This window comes from Platalea leucorodia (assembly GCF_965183815.1).
Source record: "Platalea leucorodia genome assembly, chromosome: 1".
Lineage (NCBI taxonomy): Eukaryota > Metazoa > Chordata > Aves > Pelecaniformes > Threskiornithidae > Platalea > Platalea leucorodia.
The window spans coordinates 153,337,655-153,359,454 of NC_138823.1; the positions used below are offsets into that span (position 1 = coordinate 153,337,655).

Below are 21,800 nucleotides of genomic sequence, written 5' to 3' on the forward strand. Positions count from 1 at the left end.
TTGAGTCTGGAAGGCCAGGGTGTGGTGGCACAGCAGCATAAAAAATAGGTGAGTTTTTTTCTGCATTTGCATTACTGAAAGATTCCTCACAATTCTATGAACTAGACTGAGGACTCGGGATAAAAAGATGTACAAAGTCAGGCACAGCAAATAGAATTAGGAAATATTTTGAAAATCGACTTGCAAGCCAGGACACGCAATAGCCAAATTCACTTTAAGTCTCAACAATGCAAGTTCAAAGGTTTGAATTACTCAGGAATATCCTGTGTTTAGCCAACATTGCTAATCTGGTGCATCTCTTCCTTGTCTGGCCAAGGTTCCTTCCCTTCCCTTCTCAACATACCCAGCACAGATAAATGCAATGTTACAGACAGTCATAAACAGAGTGAATGTGAGTGAAACATCAACACAGCTTTGAAATGCAGGCCATACATCTACAGTCATGATGGGTTTAAATTTTGTTTTGTTGTTCTTCCTGCTGTTTGCCAGCAATAAATGGCAATTGTACTTTCCGACCATGTTCAGCTGGGCTCTACGCCATTTTTGCTGTTTTTGATGGCAGAGTTCTCAAAGACATATATTAAACAATCTGGCCCATGCAATAACTCACTAGGGCTGCACTCTTGTTTCCAAGGAGGCCCTATAAGAAGAGGGGAAGTAGGCTTTTCCAGAAAGGCAGCAGTCTTCTGCATTAGTAATATTAAACTTTCTCATGGAATTTCAACAGCATTAACAAATTATTTTGATAAAATACCAGCAGGCTTTGCAGATGGTTTTTTTAGAGTTTCAACAGAGAAAAATGTGCAAGCTTTACACCCACTCCTTGATGTTGTAAGCTCCCTTACAGTCTGTCCTGTGACCATTCTTAAATACACTGACGTTACAGAGTTAATCTCATAATGGTAATGCGTCCACAAACAAATTACTGCAGTAATGTAGTTAGCTCAATTAACTTTTGAATCTATTCACTATGCAGAACTAAAGGTCATTTTCTATTAAAACATCTCCCTCCCACTTCCTTATCGCCCTTTACAACTTATGGGAGTTAATATTAGAAATCCTGTCTATGCTATGTCAGGAAGAAGACAGGATGACGAAGCCAGAAAAAGACCTTATTCTTTGCTAACATAACACAGACATGGCCCAAAGAGAACATCTGCCTTCTTTCATGAACACATCTAATTATGGCAAATTGTTAACACCTTGAAGAGGAGTTTCATAGAAGGGTAAACTTTAACATATGCCATCCTCACACGTAAAACATCCTGTACTTCATACTTTTCCAAACATATGCCCTTTTTCCTACAACAGTTTATCAAAGACATTATTTTGAAAAGGACTTCAACCTGTTTTCCATTCCCGTGGATGCATTTTTTAGTGCTTGCAATTATTTGCCTGTCCAAATAACTCCATAGAAACATCAAACTATGTAATCTGGGAACACAGTCAGGAGATATGACAGCAAGGCCTGCAAAACTGCAAATGCAATTATTTCCCCACTCGCAACTGGAAGCCACTACAATTTAAGTCTTTTGCAAAATCATGCCTTTAGTATTTTGGGCACCAAAAGCTGCCTGTCCACCTTGCAGCTCCTGCTACTCTTCCCCTTGAGATCCCACACTAAAGTCACAGTGAATAATTTGACACTATTATTGCCATGGCAACAGCCTGATGTCATGCATATACAGAATTATGATTGACATTCATGCAGTATCCAACAAAAGGAGGAATGAGGGGAAGAGGGAGAAAACCAGACACAGCTCCAATACTAATGGGGGAAACAGAGTATCGCTGGCACTGTAAATATTGCTTTATTCATAAATCTGCCTTCTCCCATTTTTCACCATGTCAACATTCCTGTGAAGGGCTCCCACCAGAGCCCAAAACACACACTCGGAGCAGAGGGGGCTTCCTCACACATGCCCGGATTTGGCCAGAGCACAGTGGGTGCCCTTCTGCCTGCACTTTCCTCGGGGAGAGGACTCCATGCTACGGCCCAAAAGGTTTTTGCCACAGAGGTCAGGTTTAAGAATGCACCTTTTAAATGTCACAGGTACGGCCTAAAATAACACAAGACATTAGACTGAGGGTTTTTTCCCTCTGAGGATAGTCTTCAGGTGTTCAGCTGGGCTCTAAATCTTCTCGTTTCTTTTTTTTTTTGCCGATGTTTATAAGCGCTCACAGAAAGACACACGCAAACCATTAGGAATAGGATAAAATAACATCTGTTAAATATTTCTTAAACTCAATGTCTGCAGCGGTTCTCATAAGGGTCTACAGTGAATACCAAGACGAGGATGGAAACAGTCTTTTATTCTAAATTTCATATGTACACAGAAAGCCATTTTACACAGTTTTGTAAATTCTGTGCAAAAGAGCTATTGTCATCCAATGTCACTGTGCTTACACTAGTAACAACTTTTAAACATGGCGTACATTATTAACAACAAAAACCGTTAACAAACAGGCATAAAAGACACGGATAAGTGTGCTGATATTTCACATATATTCTAGAAACAAGTTGGCGCAAAAATAAAATGTGCCAGTAAAAAAAAATAGGTGTCTTTTAAAATCACGCAATACATGATTTTCTTTCTTGCTTGCCTTCTTTCCTTTTTGTACACGATAGGCTGAGATCCATTCTCAAGCCTTTTCACATCAGGATTTGCAGGCACTTCAGCAACCCAGCTATATTTTTTACAATACATGAAGTTCAGACCAACAAACATAAAAACAACGGCTGCAAAAGAAATTCTCATATCCCATATGCACATTCAAATATTACTCACTGCTAGAGCAATCTTTTTTGCTTTAGTTATTTTTGGATACTGACGTGTTTTCAGGATGATGTGTAACAGTTTGTCTCCACTTATCTCTCATTCATATACTTAAAGGTTTATTTTTAATGTAGCATCACGATGCAACAATACAGTATACGGAAGCACAAGGCAATTGCCACAAAGCTTCACAAGTTGTAAAAAGAAGAAATTGTTTTCTTTTCAGTTTTTTGATCCAAAAAAACCCTTTGATTTCTTCTGCTCTTTCTTTAAGTTATCTCCAAAATTTGCCCAAAGACAACCGTGTATCAGATGACCATGGGATGATACCCTCCCTAGTTCTCTTCCTAGACACGTGTCATATGACCAAATTCATTTAGAAGTAAAGCAAAGCACAACTCAGTTGTATGTTTGTTCATAATTTCCCATCTTTAATAAAATAGTAAAATATACTTTTCAAGGGCTCGGCTGTGACTGTATAAACAGGCTCTCTCCAGTTATTTCATTTTTAATGGACTGTGTATTACGATTATAAGGCAATTGTAACAGGATTCTCAGGATAACTGAAAGCTTTTGTTTTCCTCATGAGTCAGGATAAAGGCTTTTTTAATAAGCTCAGAGTGGGCAGAGAGAGAGAAAAAGAGTGCATATGTGCATAATAGGAGAAGGATAGTTTTTCAGCATATAGACACTTAAATATTGATCAACAAAGACTGGTAATGACTCCACCATAAAACATCTTAGAACTGCGACTGCGATCCAGAGTAGAGCTAAGCCTTATCCACTCAAGAGTGATATGTAACCCTCCTCCTGACCCGAGAGAAATAAAAAAGGACATGTCAATGCTTCCTTCAACCTCAAATTCATTAATTTTATGCCACAAAGCTGCATGTTGGTGTAATAAGTCACTGCAAAGTAAAACACATTACAACAAATCCTAGTAATAAGCCGTTGACAACTACTGGACTGGGCTACGGGACTTGGTACGCAGGGGCAGTGTTGCTCACTTCCGCTATGATTGTCAAATGGTGGAACATCCTTCCGTGACTTCAACACTTCAGACAAAACGGCAAAGACATAAGGCCCACCAACACTTTGCCCGTATTTTTAAAGGCACTGAAACAGACAATGGATATATTACTTAGTACCATCAGTTTAAAAAGTTTTGAAAATATAAGTCTTTATATGAAAATGTTCCTTATTGCATGATAAGTTGATCTTCATTTTTTTCACCTCAAGAATAAAATGGTCTTCCCTTTTCTGGTGTTTGCAATCTGTTCAGCCTCGCTACCTGAGATGGTGAAGGCGGTACATCTTGCCTGAAAGGACCTTTAGGAGGGGTATAATTAGGGTCCTGAATTTTCTTATATGAGTCATAGTTGCTAGGTCCTTCAGAAGAAGTTTTTTTTTTCAGTTGTTGTTCTTTCCGCCTCTGCTCTTGACGGAGCAGTTCTTGTGTTTCTAGCATTACCCTGGCATTGAAGCCATGTCCCCCCATATAGCCATTCCTCGATCCCTGGTAGCTGGAATATCTGGGATTTTCCTTTGCAGTCTGGAACCCTTCACCAGGGGAATAGCTCTGCTCCCAGGAGTCTTGAGATACAGAACTGGCATTTTTTCTGCTTTGCCTGGAAAGAAAAATGGAAGATGCTTTTAAGACAAATGTTCTGGCTCCCCTTCTACTGTTACTGACAACAATCCCTGGAAAGAAGGGTGCTTCTGCAATGCCCTCACGTTTTCCCCAGCTATAGCGTTCTCCAGAAGTCATGTTCTCTTCTGCCCCAAAGAGGTATCTTGCCTCTTTTGTTGGGAGAACATTTCCTATAGAGTTGAGCTATATTTCTAGGCCTCTCCAGAAGGAATAGGCCATGAAAACCCATCCAGTGCTACAACAACTATCATGTTCTAAAGAAAAAAGTGCTACAATTTGGTTGCAAACTAACTAGGAGAGACCATACACATTGCTGTGCTTCCTAAGAAACCAGATAACAGCCAGCCGTTGGAAAGTCACTCATGAAAGATTTTAATCTAGACTCACACTTGATTAAAAATGCAACAGGCAGATCTTTAAAACATTTGCTCTAACACTGCACAAATCTGAAGATAAAGCTCATTATTGATAGGTAGTTGCACAGATGAGAGTTTCTTCCTTCCATTTCCAGAACTAAGGAATTTCGTGCTATATCAGGACTGTTTTCCAGTCCGCTATAGCTTTCATAAAAGAAAAGGCAGAGATAACCTTTCTTGTTCATTTTTTGGCTCCATGGGGCAGATAAATAAGTCAAATACATGTAGGAATTACAAATTTTCACAATAAATCATCATATTATTTTAAAGACACATTATGGTTTTGAAATAGCTTTAATAGCTTTAATTTACTATCAAGCTGCTAGATGCTTTTATGAATTTAAAACAAGATTGGTGATGATAAAGTAGAACAATTTTGTGCTGCAGCAAAAGAGATACCCACTTTCAGATGAAAATTAGTGTATGAGAATCAAGCAGTAAAACAAAATATATTGTGACATTAATCAATAATAAAATCATTTAGTTGTTTATATATGGCTTGGTTTTTCATGTCAACACACATGACTCAGTGTGGCCTCATCCAATGAATATGCAGTGGAGAGACAGGAGACCCGAATAATTTTTCTACCATTAGTAAAAGTAACAAGTCACCTAATGTTTTTGCAATCTTCCTTCCACACATAAAACTTGAAAATGACCATATCCACCTTATTTCATAACAGATTTTGAGACCTCTGGATGAAAATTGTTATTCAGCATGAATGTAAATTATTACAGCATAAAATACAACATAATGTAAATTCTTATGCAAATTTTTATAGCTGTTCTTGTTATTCGCACATCCAACTTTGCCAAAGAAATGATGTTCCTGAGCCATGTTTTATCACTCCCTGGAACAAGAGCAAATTGAACGAACCTCTGTAGGCTACGAAACTGGCAGGTTTCTGATCTAGAGTAAGATAAATTTTAAGTACTAGAAAATTAACTTGGAGTTAAACATTGCTTTTACAGTTTCACATGGGACAAGAGGATGACTAGTTGAACTGATTTAATTTAATGACCGTTCTCTGGTACTTTTTCAAAATCAGTTGGCCCACTTTCACTGTCTTTCTGGGAAGATCCTTTAAAATTGACTCACAAGTTTATTTGCCTTCAGTACTAATGATTTAAATGTACAAAGGGGAAAAAAAGGAGGCCCCTAGAGACTATACAAGATTAAAAGCAACAAAGCTCAAGAATGAAGCCAGTGCACAAACTTTAATCATTACAAAGCCATAGTTGCAACATTAAGCTTGGGATCTAAGTTTCAGAGTAAGAGTAAGATTTCTTTAAAGATCACTCACAGAGCTACAAACAGTTTGCAAAGCTGGAGAACTGGATGTCCCAGCTTGTTATAGGAGTATCGTGGTATTTACAGCACTCAACTTTAGCCCAAGGTCCTGAAATTCTGTCTGCTCTCAGCACAGCTCAAATACCCAGAGTGCTCAAAGTCATTAAATTATCATTAATTACTCAGCAACATGCATTGCTAGCTTGCTAGTCATTTCTCATGTTGAAAACCACATTAAGTGAAGTTCTCAGTCACTCTTTTCAAAACAAGCATATCTATGACCCGAAACATTATTTTCCAAATTTCTTGTAGATTAATTTTCTCCTTACAGGTATTAATTTCTGCCACTGGAAGTGCCTTACAGCAGACTTCCAACTTTTAAATGCTACCAGTGATTGAGTAGAACAGGGGGAGAGAGTTTTAAGAATCATAGTTTTAAAACTAAAAATATCCTCCCAACTTAAAAGCAACACTAGCATCCGTACTTTTCCACTCAATTTGTGCATTGCTGGGGCTAGCAAAACTGAAAGAGAATTTCTCAGGAAAAACAATATGGCATTATAAGGTGTGGTGACTTCAGAAGGAAGGTAGAGATAAGAAGCAAAGGGAATATAAAGATTTTCAAAATGACAAACTAACAATCTAATCTAAGAAAAAACAGGAACTTTACATTTTCCTTTCCCATCTTCCAAACTTAACAGAAAAATTCTACACTGAAAGGTGTTATAGCATGTGAAAATCTGAGAGATCTGTTTTATTTTCAAAGATGTTGGTAGGATAAAAGTTCATGATCAGATAACTTTGATTATGAAGCTTCTATTTGTTTCATAAAAAGAGTTATGATACACTTGGTAAAACACATGTTGTCACAAAAATATATTTTCCACACCATTTCCACATGGGGCACAAAAAATAATACAACCTCATTGGAAGAAACAACTAGAATAAAGGGAAATTGTCACCCGCCTCCAGTGTAAAGGATTCTCCATTCAGCCATTGCCACTGATATTTGAAAATGCAAAGACTATTTGCATAATGCTTAACTATAATAGTTATCTAATTTACAATACAAGATGGGCAAACTTCTAATAATTCTTAAAGCTAAATATCAAGTAAAAGACATTTTGCCCAAAATCTAAGATTTTTTAAAATACAGATTTGTTTAGACAAAAGTTGTATTAATTTTCAGTATTCCATTGTTAATGACCCAGTAACTTAGAAGAAATGTATATACTGGAAACTTGGAGGCCCCTAATTTCCTTTCAAGCTTTTTCTCTGTATCAGCATCACAGAAATGGAATTTCTATCCACCAAGGAATTAGGCAACAGAAAAAAATAGTCTGACGTCAAAAGGGGACAACCCGTGTCATGCTCAGGATACTTTTGTAATTGCAGAAAGTTAAACTGGATAGTGTCCCACAAAGAATAGCTTTGTTTTAATGTCTCAGTTCTGTTGGGTGCTGAGTGTCATCAAATCCCACTGAAATCAGCTCTGAAGTAATTCTCCTAAAATAAACAGGTACCACATGCTCTCACTTAAGAAATTTCATGCTTCTTCCACACGGAATACATTCCACCTTATATCAATGCTAAACAAAAGTGTCTGCACTAAGTACAACATTTCCCTTCCACAAATGAAATTAGCTCCAGGCTCATATACACTGAATAGCTTCAGACAGTTACCATACCTGGGTAACGAGCTGTACTGCCGCTGAGCTTGTTGGAAACTCTCTCTGTCTTCTTGCCGTTGCCGCTGCATTTGAACCTCTACTGATACTGAGTGTCTGCCACTCTGTGAGTACGTCTTGGTGCTTGGCTACAAAATAAAAATGAAAATGTCTTAAACAAAGCAGAAAAACACCCACAAAAGGACTATCATTTACATTGCTATTATACACATACACTTGTATTTGTTTCAACATGCGGTTCAAGTAGCTCTTTCATAATAATCGCATTAAATTCTGACCCATAACAGTGTCCTGTGCTACCGATTCTTTTTCTGCCGACCATTTCTGTGATGTATCAGGAAAATATTGGTCCAAAGTGGGTTGGGATTTTATAGTTACACTGAAATTTAAATCAAGCCAGTGGAACAGATCTTCAAACCCTGTAAGTTAGCCTGGCTGTGGTAATGCTAAGTTTTATGCCCCAGCGAGGATCTGAGGGAGGACAGAGCACAGCACTCTTCGAACCTCACCAGTATGCTCAAGCGATGCTCTTCCTTAGCGGAGTCATCCGATTTTGCTGTTGGTCCAGACAGGCACCGATTGCTTATCTGAGAGTCAGGGAAACATTTTCTGGTTCGATATGATCAAGCAGATAAATTTAGCAAGTCTCTTGTGGACAATTGGGAATCCTGTATCTCTGAGAGGGATTTTAGATAACATCTTAATGAGGTGACAATTTGGAACTTTGAGTCCAATACTAAGAGGACATGAAAATGGATGGCCTTTCTGGGAATACAGAGCATTACCAGTCAAGATCTGGCAGAATGGCTGGATTCAAATTTTGGATTATGAAAAAGTTTACTTTTGTAGAGATATCAGTTTTCATTTTACATTACAAGTCTCTTCAGATTTTGTGATTTCAAGTTGCAAAATACGGTGCCACAAAAGTCAAAGAATGTTATGGGCTTTTCTTGTTGTTTTAATAATAAGGTTTCACCTAACAAAGAAACAGAACATTATTTTCTCTCCTAAAATTACCAGTTCTATTCAAAACATGAAGTCTAATCAGTGGGAGATTAGGGAGCATAACCACTTGGCTGAGCCTGGGACTGAAACAGCTTGTCTCAGACCTGCCTTTGTTAAAGCACTTTCTGCCTTTTTATCTGTGCCTTCCCTCAAAATGAACATCTCTTTTGTTTTTCGCCATTATAATTTCTGCAGCAGAAAGATATCATAATGGCTGACAAATATCTGCAAGATAAAAGGCTTTTCAAAAGCTTCTTACATTGAAGACAAGTTTTAGAAACTAGAAAGTTGTCATTTGTGACATAAACTTGTCCTTTGCCTTACAGTCAAGTACCTGCAGGTAGCCAGAAACACAACAAATTTGAAACAGGTATACAACTTTTAGAAACTTCATTTTCAGTAACAATACACTTCAGACAGAGCATCAGTCTTGGCTCAGAATTTAACAGATAGATACAATTTGGTGAATAACTGCCTTTCCCCTTACAAGAAGATTATTGTGCAAAAGAATCAGAATGTGAAAGCATAGACTATAAGTAATGGAGAACTTATTTAAGAGAATCCTTAATGCAACACTGATGTCTACTTCAGAGTAGATTTACTCTGTAGAAACCGCAGTAAAACAGTATTTCTAATGAAAAATGCTTTAGGAATGGTATGATGAAGCAACAAGTTGAGAAAACAGAATCGCATGTCAGCCTTGTGGGAAATTTTCTGAGAGATGAATAAGCTGTACATATGTATGTCCAAACCAACAACCCCCATGGAGATTTCCTACTATATTAAATAAGGGCAACACATACAGAGCAGCGTTTCAGTTATTGCATATGTCAACATTTCTAACTTTCTTGACTTTATTGAGAGTATTCTGACATTTGGTATTTTATTGAAGGGCTCAGCTTATGGAAGCGAGTGATTACCTGAAAATCACAAGATTTATTTGTGAATTCTCTCCAGTGTGGTTATAAGCAGCTTACAGAGAACCAGAGGGAAACTCAGAAGTTCCCACCTCAACTTCTCCATAAGGAATAAAAACATTTAAACTAAGATTTTAGAGCCAATTTCCTCATTTCATGGGTTCCACTTTAACAACGTTGGAAAGCTTGCATGTAGTTGGAGAGCTACATTATGTCATATGTGAGAAAGTAGTTATCACAGATAAGACATGAAATCAGAATTGCTTCTCTTTATTTGAAAACACAGTTTCACTTTTTTCAGTTCACTGTAAATATAACAGATTAAGGGATTTTACAGCACAGAGAATGGTTACGTTATCAAACAAGTGGAGCTAGAATTGAGCTGCTGCTCCATTTAGATTTATGCAAGACACTAAAATGCATCATGTAGAAAGCATGAATGCAAGTACATGCACACACATGTGCAGGGAGCTGAAGTTACCACAAAAGCCTTTACTAAAGAGACAGAGGCTTTGAGAGCCCTAGTGGACTTCGAATGGACTAAGATCAAAACGGAGCTTCAGAGATGATTTTTTTTCAATGCACACAGGACCCAATGGTTAAATAGAGGCAGGGGCCTCTGTCTGCCTGCTGTAGCGTGTGCCCAGAATGACTGGATCTGAGGAGTCAGGTCTGGATCCTCAGCAGTTCACAAAGAATTTCGTCTAATGGACAGCATTTATAATGTGATGGGTCTAAAGGCAAACATCTAAAATCCATTATCTATCTGATTTTCTGAAGGTATGAGTACCTGTATGCCCTGCTAATTTAAGTGGATTTCCAATGCTTAACAAATTTGAAAAGGGTACTTACTTATTTAGAGTCCTGCCTGCATGTTGTTCACATCTACAATAAGCTATTCATATAATCAAATCTGCTTTCAAGCACCCAAAAATATGGCAATGAGACATAAAAATACTCTGTCTGCACGTAATCACATATTCCATAACATAACATATATACACACAGACAGGTACACTCAACCATCTTATTAATGAAAAGGCCTTTCTTTCAAATCTTTTCATTAAAAACCTCAGTGATACCATAGTGAATGCCCTTGATGTATGGTTATGATGATATAAAGACTTAACATATTCCTTTTTGGATCCTTAACTTGTTCAGAAAAATGCACATCTCCATACTGTGATTTATCTTTTCAATATGCTTTCAATTAAAGTATCTATCTAAACCAAAAATATTTATATCATAAGTAAACTTAGTCTTCAAAAGCTAATTGGTAATTTTGTCTCAATCCCCAAAGTATAATTTTATACATATATATTTATAAAAAACATATACACAAACACACATCTATATTCATGCATACCCCATTTACGTCAGCACAAAATGGAGGTAATTAAAAAAAAAAGTTGAACTATTTTCACATCTTTCAACAGCAATAAAAAAACTTGTATAAGGAATACACATAACAGTAATTTTAACACTGATATCAACACAAGGCTAAGTACAATTATAACAACCTGAAATCATCCAACAAACCTGGCAACAGCTCGGTCTTCACAGTACAGATTGATAAGAACTCTGGCCTTGTTTGCAATGAGATGTATGACAAGCACCGACCTTTTAAATCAGGATGCGGTCAAGGCCACAATAACAACCAAGGCTACATTATACAAATAAATGTATGTTCATGTCTTCCACAATACATTTTAGTGGCAATGATAGTTATTGCATTAGCATTGTTAAACAATATTCAGCACATAAAATTGTGCTTTAAGGTACATGGAATTACACAGCTCTCTTCTCAAAGAGACATTAATTTAAAGCCAGTGCTGCAAAGTTTAAAGTTTCTACAGATTTCTCACTTTATCCAAATAACATTTTTTCATTTTACGCAATATGTACCCATGGGTCATGTTGCACTGACCACTATCAGCAGTAAAGGGCAGCATGTTTTAAGGGTAAAGGTCCCTCCTCTCTTTCCTAGCTACGCCAGCCCACACAGTTTGCTTCCCTGCAGAGCAGCATTTCTGTCCATGGAGGGTAGCTCAGCATGGTGGCAGCATAGATCAAGTTGCCACAGAATTAAAGAGAGGAGATCGTGGGGATGATCCAGGGCACTGGGTTTTCAGGGAGATCCAACCACTTCAGGTGACAGGAGATCCACCAGTTGAGATGACACATCTATCTCACAGCCTACTGCCATGGGAAGAAGCTGGCAGAAATGATTACTCAAACTCATAGAACTCCTTTGTGCTGATAAAGAAACAGTTAATAAGGAGATTACTAAAGAAACGAGTCCCTTAGTATTTTCTCAGCTATTAAAAAAGACCATTATTTAATATTAAAATATATGTGATAATTTTTTTCCAGGTTAAGCTCTGTGTTTAACCAAGAAGTTTCAAGTTCATCCGGGGAAGTTGGCATACACGACCCCCCCAAAAAATCTGTGGTTCTTATAGTTCAGCACTAATTAGAAATAGATAAGATTAAATGACCTTGCCTGCTTTATGTGTAAGTGTACTTGGCATAGATGACAGACAATCCAGTAACTGCGTATATAAAAATTCAGAATGATAAAAAACATTCAACGGTCTGGGAGATGTCCTTGAAAACTATTTCTACTTCCATCTTTTTGTTTATGTTTCTATAGTGAACAGAACATATAGCAATATTTCTTTTAAAAATTGCCAACAGGTGTGTGTATTAATTCAAACACCATATAATAAGAAAATCCCATCCCTTTGTGTATCTTTCTATGGTGTATATGCAGGAAGCTGAATGGCATGGTATGGGACTAAGATTTCCATTCTGTCTATAGCGGCAGCAGAAAAAAAATCTTCAGTATGGTAGAAACAAACCTCTTAGAGAGCCCTGAAATTCTGCCTGGGGTATTTACATGTACTGCATGCCTGTGAGCTATAAATATGTTTGTTTACAAACCAAAATTATTTAATTTCTTTTTAAAATCTTCTATCTTCATTTTCTGTTTCACAAAAATTAGTAGATTGAAACTAGTGGGGCAAAAAGTTTTAAATATAAAATTTTAAAGTCAGAGTCTAAATCGTGGCAAGAAATTGCTGGTATTTCATGAAATCCTTCACAGGTTTGGCACAGAATGGGTATTAACTACAAAGCTGAAGAGAAACTACCTGTGGAGAGGCTGCCCTGCATAACTTTGGTTTCCTCTACAAAACATACTGGGGTAGGAGAAACAACAATTTAGCTCCTAAGGTATTCTTTGTCTACTGCAATGCTCCATGAGATATTGCCTTATATCTTGAATAAAATATCCTGAAAGAGACTCTTGAGATGGATTCATTACAGAAAGATTTAATATACTACTTTTCTTTCTCATTGATGTAGTTCTACATAATTTACAACCTGATATAAACTTTAAAATGTTTGTTTTAAATATAGTCTGTTATTCATTTTTCCAGGTAAAATACGTTACAGTGGAAGTTACAGAGACAAAAATCAGGCTTTTGTTTTTCTAAAAGAATTTTAGATTATTTAGAATTCATTATGTCTTTGAATAGGTCAAGGACTTGAAAGCAGGGATAAAATACGAGTACCATAAACAGATAAAAAAGAACTTTTTTTTTTTCTTTAAATCTGTCTTCGAGACAAGATCTACACATCAACACACAGCAGAAAAAACAAGCACAGTCCCTAAATTTTCTGAGCATTTATCTATCAAGCCATGCTTAAGTATGTTATTAGGACCTCTGGAGTCTTTCCTCTGAAAATCATGCAGTTATTTACCTTTCACAAATTTGTGCATGTAATTAAAGCTATACTTGGATGAGTGAGGTAGTATATTTATTTTGACCCAGTTAGCAGTTACCTTTAGAAAAAAAAATCTTTTTATTTGACTTCTAAATATTTAAAGTAGAGTTTGCTCGGCTGCTCTCTTGATGCCAATTTTCTCCCACCATCCAAATAGATCCGGGATGACTGGAGAAGAATGTATTTCTTATGAAATTTGCCACTTTCCATTTTTTAGCACTGATTTTTTTTTTATTAAAGATGAAGAAATAAACCACCAACTTTTGTCCCTCCTGCATCTTTGCAGGGTTTTTTGATAGTTTGTGTGTTTCTACAAGCAGGACTGGCAAGCAGTTGTAGTGTTTTCAATGGATTTAATATGCTCTTTTTTTTAATTGGATTGTTCACTCCCATGACATTTAGACTATAATGCTGTGTTTTTGTTATTGAAGGTGGGGATCTGTTAATTAAGATGTGACTAGGCAAAAATACAAGATATGGAACAAATTACAACCAAAATCCCCCAAACCCGAGGACTGGTGCAAGCAAGGATAAACCTCAGTAGACCCAATACTACCCAGAAAAGAACAAAAACCAGAGACTCAACTTTGGTACCAAACAGAAAAATCAGCCCAAGAGAATCCTGCATTGGTATAAAAATGTCATAGCAACAGCAAGGTCCTTAAATATTAGCAGGCATACTGTGATTCCATGTAATTCTACATACCCAGATATACACTTCTGCGAACTCTGACTGGAATTAACACCAGCAGGATGAAAATGGATTAATTGTACTTTATGTTATTTTTCTTTTTTTTTCCCTGTATAACATCAGGCATATGGTATTGCCCTTGAAACCCTCTTGTACCTTGTTTTTTGAAACACGAAAAATATAAAAGCCATGTAAGAGAAAAAAAATACAAAGCCTGAGAAAGTTATCTTAAAATAAACAAACGCGAAAACCTTTTCCATAAAGCTTTGACTCAATTGCAGAACTAGTGGGTTTTAGAGATGGCTCGATGTTGCCACAGTTAGTTGGTTATTAAACCTTAACATTGTGTCATTCAAATGGCCTTGAGCAGAAATGTTATGCTGCTTAATAGACGGTGTCATCTCATTCCAGCGCTATCACTTTTTGTGTCTGTTAAGCTGCCTGATGCTGTATGAACACTCGTAAGCAGTCAAGTATTTTGTTTACTGGCAGAGCAACCATAGCTGGGCAAGAAGTCCAGCTCTGTTGCATTGCCCATCTACAGAGAAATAGCCTTCACCTGATGGGAACAGTCAGAAAGGGATGGGGTCAGGTGCTGACATCTCTGCCACAGGTATCATTCAGAGCCAGCATATGTAGTGCTCCATGGTATGGAGATCTACCTCCAGCCCGTGGAGGAGACTGAAGGTATTTGTCACAGGTAACTGGACTCCTGTGTCACAGACCATTAATGGTCTGGGATGGATTGGAGTTGGTGATGTTCACAGGATCATTTTGATAATATGTTAGAGGGTTTCTGAGCTATTGAGCTCCTCTGAATATCCTCAGAGCTGCCAGATATCCATCAGTATCCATTACTTACATTGCAAACTTTGTGTTCATTTACACTTCCTTAAAGTAACCAACAGTCCCACAACACATCAGCACTTTGTTCCCTAGCCTCAACTCTCCCATCATCTTGTTAATGAGAAATGCAAACGACTTATCACCTCATAGCACACACTTCTCTGTGGTTTTTTTTCTCTCTTTCTATCCAAACCAGGTCAGATTTGGCTGCTGTCATGTGGCTCAGAGGCATCCCTGGATGTAAAGCCTTTTGTCTATGTAGGCTGCGCAAGACATCTCCCTCAGGTGAAAACACACTTTTCTACAATCTTACACACACAGGTGCACTTTTCACTGCTGTGGTTTGTAACCAACAGCTTACAGATGGAGAAGACTGAAAAGATGTTGATTAATGTATCTAAGTATTTTGCTGCATACGTATTATAAACCACTTTTGCATTTTTTTGTGTCACTGGTATTTAATAATACATCTGGATCTGTTTTGAGAGTGTGTCTTAACAAAGTCCATCATTTTAGACTAATATGTTAAAGTAATACACACTCCTTAAGAGAGAAGGTTATGGCTCCTTAACACCAAAATGACTGTGAGCTGCTGAAATGGATGAGATCATTGCTTTATCCTTTCCAAGCATTGTGATCTTGAAAGGCTGGAGGACACGATGAAAAAAAAAAATATAATTCAAAAACACTCTGTGCCAATTTTTTTTAAAGTACATATCTAAAATAAAACATTTGGTCACCTATGTATTTAACAACAGAGCAGCTCCTACAAAAGCAACAATAAGCTGCAGAATTAATATTAATACATTAAGCTGAATTAGTCACTTTGAGCTCATTTGCATGATCTGTAGAAGGGGAGTAAACAGAGAGATCCCATTTGTTTGAATAAGAGAAAAAGGAAAGGTCAGTGTTCTGACCCACAATTTAGGAAATTATTCCATTCCTAAGGTAATCAGCCTGTCATCCAAATAATTCCCTCCTCGCTCATTACAAGAAACCATAATAAAAGCCAACTTGCCTGTCTAAAGTTGCTATGGCATTTAGATATACAACAATTTGGCCCATGACCTTCAGTAGTTAAGTTCCCAAGTCTTCAAGAGTGCAAGTTTTTCTCATACACAGTTTTCCCAAGAATGCTGCTCAAATCTCTCATTTGAAGACTAACCAGCAGTTGATATGCATATGGGAAGTACCTCCTACGCCCAGCCCCCTTTCACCCCAAAACTGCTGCACTGTAACTGTGATGAGCTATCACGTTATCTTCACCACATCAAATCAAAAACATCTGGTAATAAAAAAAAAGTTTATTTTCTTTATTCAATTTCAGAGAAGGTTAGAGGTTTTCTAACATGGGAAAAGAGAAGCCTACATCCTGATATGGTATGTTAAGCACGGGTAGGTCATTTAGGGATACATTTACCTTTGTTCCTCTACATGCTGCATGTCAAAAATACCACAGGTTCAAATTGGTGAGTTTAAGATGGACAAGGACACAAAGACCCAACAAAAGTAAAAAAATCTTCTATATCCACCACAAGAGGCAACTAAAGATGTCATATGCGTTATGATGTTACCTAGGTGGTTCTCAGTGACTTCATACACACGGATGCTGATCTTCAGCAACTTCCACCTCAGTCTCATGTGCATTGTAATGCTAAGTAACAATAACCCATCACCTACACCCGCTTCGAAGGAAGCTGTGAGAGATTCTACTGCTGTCATCATACAGCTCCCACTTTTTTGGGAATGCAAGCAAATTATTCACTGTCTTTATTGTGGAATTTTAAACAAAAATACAATAAAATATTTGTCCCATATTTAAAGGATCCTAATTTAGGATAGGTAATTGATTAAAAAGCAACACTGATTCATTCAATTATGTTAAACAAGATAAGTACATGGATTTACATAATTGTATCACATTGCTAGATCAGATTGAATAGGATTTAAATGATCAATTAGGACATATATCTCGAGGCAGAACTGTCTTGGCTAATATAAGTGGCAAAGGGGTACTATTGTGAAGCATGCTATTATGCGTATCCTTCTTTACTGTGAAAATACATAGCTCTTCTTCTTAAGGAAAAGAACTAATCACAGTGATACTGCTTCAGAGAAAATACCATTTACAAGGTTACACGTGCTCTCTAAATTATTTATTGTTAGTATGTGTTTTATTCTGATTTTCCTAGAAAATTTCAGAATAATTGATATTGCCTTTGAGGAAAAAAAAATCCAAATAGTAACTCAGAGAGTCGAGGGTCTAAACACAGAGCAAATAATGCTATATGCACACAGGACAGGAGGCTGAGGAAATTTAAAAATGAACTAAACATCAATGAACTAAAAATGAGGATAACAGAAAGGGGAGAAGTCCAGAAGCAGAGGACCCTGCATCCCTATTGCTTTGCTCCTGACCAGCCCAGGGACAGTGGGAGTTGGGGAACCTTTCCACATTTGACGGACACTTACCCATGGCTGCTCAAAACTGTAAGTACGTCTCCTGTCTTCCACGTCCTCATCTTGCTTTGCTTGCTGAAACTCTTGTCTCAGGCGCTGTATCCGGTCATGATTGTTAGGGGTTGATCTGTTGCTAAAAGAGGGAGGATGGACATGATCAATATACTTAGGAACTGCCATCTGTGACTGTAATTTCTTAGCAAGGGACTGCTACTACAGTGCAGGAGTAGAGATTTTAAAATAATTTCCAAGCATTTAGTACAAAGATCTTTAGTTTTTTAAAGATGATTAATGCTGTTTGACTTACAAAGAAACTTCAGATAAGAATAAGATGAATGAGGCTGTTCCTAAAAATCATTAAAAGTTGCTGACATCTTTTCAGCCTATGTTACTCCTAGAAACGAAGAGGAATACATGCGCTAGTGTCAGACTTAACATAAAGGGAAATTAAGAGAAAAGTCCTAATCATTTCTACTACTGAATAAACATGAATGATACTTTTCCCCAATCAATAAACTGTAGTACTGTCAGATCTTTATTCACATCAAATGCATTACAAAGTCTGAAGGCCCTACCTATACAAAATTTGATTATTTTCCCAAATCAATAAGAGCCTGTCATCCCTTAGTTCTGTTTTTAACAAGTCTTTTAAACTGATCAGTCTGAAAGCATTAAAAGGCTTGGGGGCCAGTAAAAAGCAATCCATTTGACAGTGCTGTACGCAGGAATACATTTGGGCAGCAGACTGGCGCTGGCTGATGCCCCGCGGATGCCGGTGGGCTGGGGAGGGCTGCGTAACATCACACCCAGAACCCTGAATCCTTCAAAGCCATCAATTTTTCCACAGCACCTATTGCAGGTAATCTGCTCTCCATAGTGCAGGTTTATGTGAAACCATAATGAAATATGCACAGGAATGTTTTATTTCACGGGGCAGAGGGAAAGTGGATATTAATCTTGTTGCCATTTTTCCAGCTGTGCGGTTTGCACCTGACCCCTACAGCCCTCACCGTATTTCAGACATGTTAATGTGGGAATCACAGGAAGCCTGACAAACAAATATGTTATATCAAGACTAACCAGAAGCATTTTAATCTCTTATTACGGCCGCCTTAAGCCCTGCATTTCATTGTTTATTTCAAAAGAGCTGATGAGGAATGGTCAGCTATTACTTTGTTTCAAAAGAGAAATCTGCAGGGAGACAACAGAAAACAATTCCATAGATTCCTGTCCTTGGATACAGGGTACAATAAAACACAGTCCATTTATATCCCATGTCTTCTCTCATATGAAAAGAGATGATTCTGGAGCCTATTTGTGACTGTTTTCCATGTCTTTTGGGACTGGTAGGTGCAGTGGATTGGAGGCTGTAGGTGTTTCAGATGTTACCTCCCACTCTTTTCGGTGCCATTAAATCGAGCTTGGTTGGCCAAACAGAAAAATTAGCATGGTTCTAGCAAAGGCTAATTTTTGAAGGTTTGTTTTTTTTTTTTTCCTTTTCTTTGAAACCAAAGGCAAAGAAAAGGAAGGAATTTAGGGAATTGTTTTCTTTTATTTTTTGGCAAATGGGAGCTTCAAGAAATGCTTTATTTGTAGGGTAGGTCAAGTTCCATGTGCAAATTGCCATTTTGGAAAGTACAGTTATAGAAAGCTTTATTTAGAACAGGTGGAAATGAAACATTGTGGCATTTTCAAAATGTCTGCTTCATTGTAGGTGTGTTGCTAATTCTATTTCCTTAATTCAACTTAATTTTGTGGAACAGCTTATCTCCATTTGCAGTTTTATGTTACATCATAAATTTATTCTTTATTATCAAATTCTGCCCTGCTTTACTATACAACCACTTGTTTTTTTCCCATGCATTGCTATGTACTGCACATTTTAAAAGTAATCATCACAATCCAGTACAAGACATACAAAATACTTTTAAATGGTCTGTTGATTTTTAAAACTGGTATTGTTAATCTGACAAACAAGCAGTCCAATACTTTCTACACAGACAGTGTTTTCTGTAAGATAAATTGCACTTAAGTGTAGCAAAATACTTTAAGTATTAGTATTTCCAGTATAAGAACATATGTCTGAGAGAGAAATGCCATTGAAATTCGGTGCAAAATTACTAGGAAAGCACTGTATGTAGACACCTTGAAGTACTTAAGATGATCGGTAAATAAACAGCGTTCCTTAATCAAGGTTGTTTGAAACTCTGAGGGATCACAGGGCAAAAGTGACACTGGAGCAAATACCCAATGGCAAAGAAAAACAGAAGGTAAACCCCAAAAGTACTGCACTAAACCCTGTGCATTATAAGGAACAGACACACTCTATCAGCCCCAAAATGGGCTACTGGAAGGGTTATTACAGATCTGAGGACTTCTGCACATTTTGTGATTGTTTTTCATTAAAACAATTACATCAACAGAGGAATAGCAAGCAAATGCACAGTGTCCATGCCATGAAGCCAAAATGCGTCCCCTCCCGAATAGCAAATACGTGAATTTGACACCCTTTACACTGCAGAGGTGGAACAACAAGGGACAAGGAAGATCCTGGGATTTATGATTAACTTGTCTCCAGACCTAAGAAGAACTTATTCTAATGGAAAAAAAGAAAGAAAGAAAAAAAAAAAGTCAAGCTTATTTAAGAAAAGTTATTCAAAGTTATTAAAAGGTTTGACAATAGCAGAGAAGATAAATCTTTTAACAATATTTCTATTTTATCTGAAAAGCAAGGGACATGACCCAAATTTAGAAAATTGCAAAAGAAGTGAATTATAAAAAAAGGACTATTTCACAGAAAAGAAAGAGCGAAATTAAAAGACAAAACCACTTCTGCATCTACTCAGACTTCTTTGTGCTCAAAAACTCTGTGAGACACAGAAAGTGAGGTCAAGTCAGCGGTTTTATAATAAAAAAAAAGTAAACATTTTTATTTAGAAGAGGAAAATGGAAAAGGCAGGCAGCTAAGGAGCGGCTAAGATACTTTTAAGAAAAGATTATTTGAGGACTTAGACTATATCTCACGCTGGCTTCCTTTCGTTTCTATTTTCTTAACCTTGTTCTGATTCTCTAGGTTGAATTATTCAGCTGCCCTAACTTTTGCACCAGTGAAGGCTTGCACATCTCCATCCTGGCCTGCCATGCTGTCTCCCATTTATTTTCATGTCTCTCTTCATCCAGTTAATTTTATCATCAGTGCTTTTTTGCTCTGTTTTTTATGTCTCCCACTGCACTCCCACTGCTCTCAGGGAGCACTTGGTACACCCGCTTGATATCTTATTCAACCCCTAGCCAACAGTTACTACTTCCAGAAGGAGGAAAATGCAAAAATCATAATCACAATAAAAAACTGTCACAAATAAAATTTTGGAGTGCAAACCTAGAAGTGCAAACCTAACTTTATTCCTTTTCAGGTCCTGAGAGGTTCTATTTTATCTATGACTCTTTATGTAAGTCACATCATTATCCCTTGGGGCACATCTAAACAAATTATATCCAGTGTGAAGAGTCCTTAGCCAGTCTAAAGCAAAATGAATTTTGACTTACTGGATGAATTCATCCAAGAGAGGTAGGGTCATATCAACAGACTACTAGGATGCAGGGCTGCAGGTGTTCCTGCTGCTTAAATTCCCTTTTGACTTTTGCAGATGTGTGGCGTGAGTCCTCAAAAGTTTAATTAAAGGCACTATGACTTCCCCTATGCCTACTTAATAACAGGATGGCTGTGAACTTACAGAAGACAATTAGCACCTCCTAGCATTGGATGCAAGTGATGTTCTTCTTTCAAAGTGCTCTCATTATTAAATGTTCTTAAAAGAACTAAAAATCAAGGCTTTTAGGGCCAAAGTTAACTTGGGTTGCAAAGCGGCTGGGCTTCCTTGTATCACATCTCTACTTGGCACCCCATTCCCTTCCATCTGCAAGTGGCACATTTCACAATCAGCTATTTTGTGAGCGCTGCTTTAAAACACACACCCGCCAGCACGGGCTAAAAATGCAACTGTAAGCAAGGCTTAGATAGGCCAGAGCTGTCACATATTTCCAGAAACAAGCAGCTGCAGCAATGGCCATCAGAGTCTCAGATCATTAAGCAATGTCTCAGTGTGATGTCATGCACTGATGTACAGAGTTGTAATCCTTTCAAAACAGACAGATTTTCAGTGTGATAAAGTAGATACAAACATGCTACTGAACAGGGATGACTAAAGCTTTGGAAAAAAAATTATTGGCCTGAAAAAGCATGGAAAAGGTCCTAACAACATCACCAGG

At 37.4% G+C, this 21,800-nt stretch overlaps 1 protein-coding gene across 8 annotated transcripts in view; it reads right to left on the minus strand.

Moving 5' to 3' along the window:
• Positions 1-3,207: 3,207 nt before the first annotated feature.
• PARD3 (par-3 family cell polarity regulator) overlaps positions 3,208-21,800 on the minus strand; it is a gene marked incomplete at its 5' end in the record, with an annotated part of 469,207 nt that continues 450,614 nt past the window's right edge. For all 8 annotated transcript variants that reach the window (XM_082311551.1, XM_082311553.1, XM_082311552.1 and 5 more), the window contains 3 exons: positions 3,208-4,405; positions 7,824-7,951; positions 17,544-17,664. In XM_082311551.1, the coding sequence (XP_082167677.1) occupies positions 4,012-4,405; positions 7,824-7,951; positions 17,544-17,664 (643 nt within the window). In that variant the 3' untranslated portion in view covers positions 3,208-4,011. The remainder of the gene's footprint in view (positions 4,406-7,823; positions 7,952-17,543; positions 17,665-21,800) is intronic.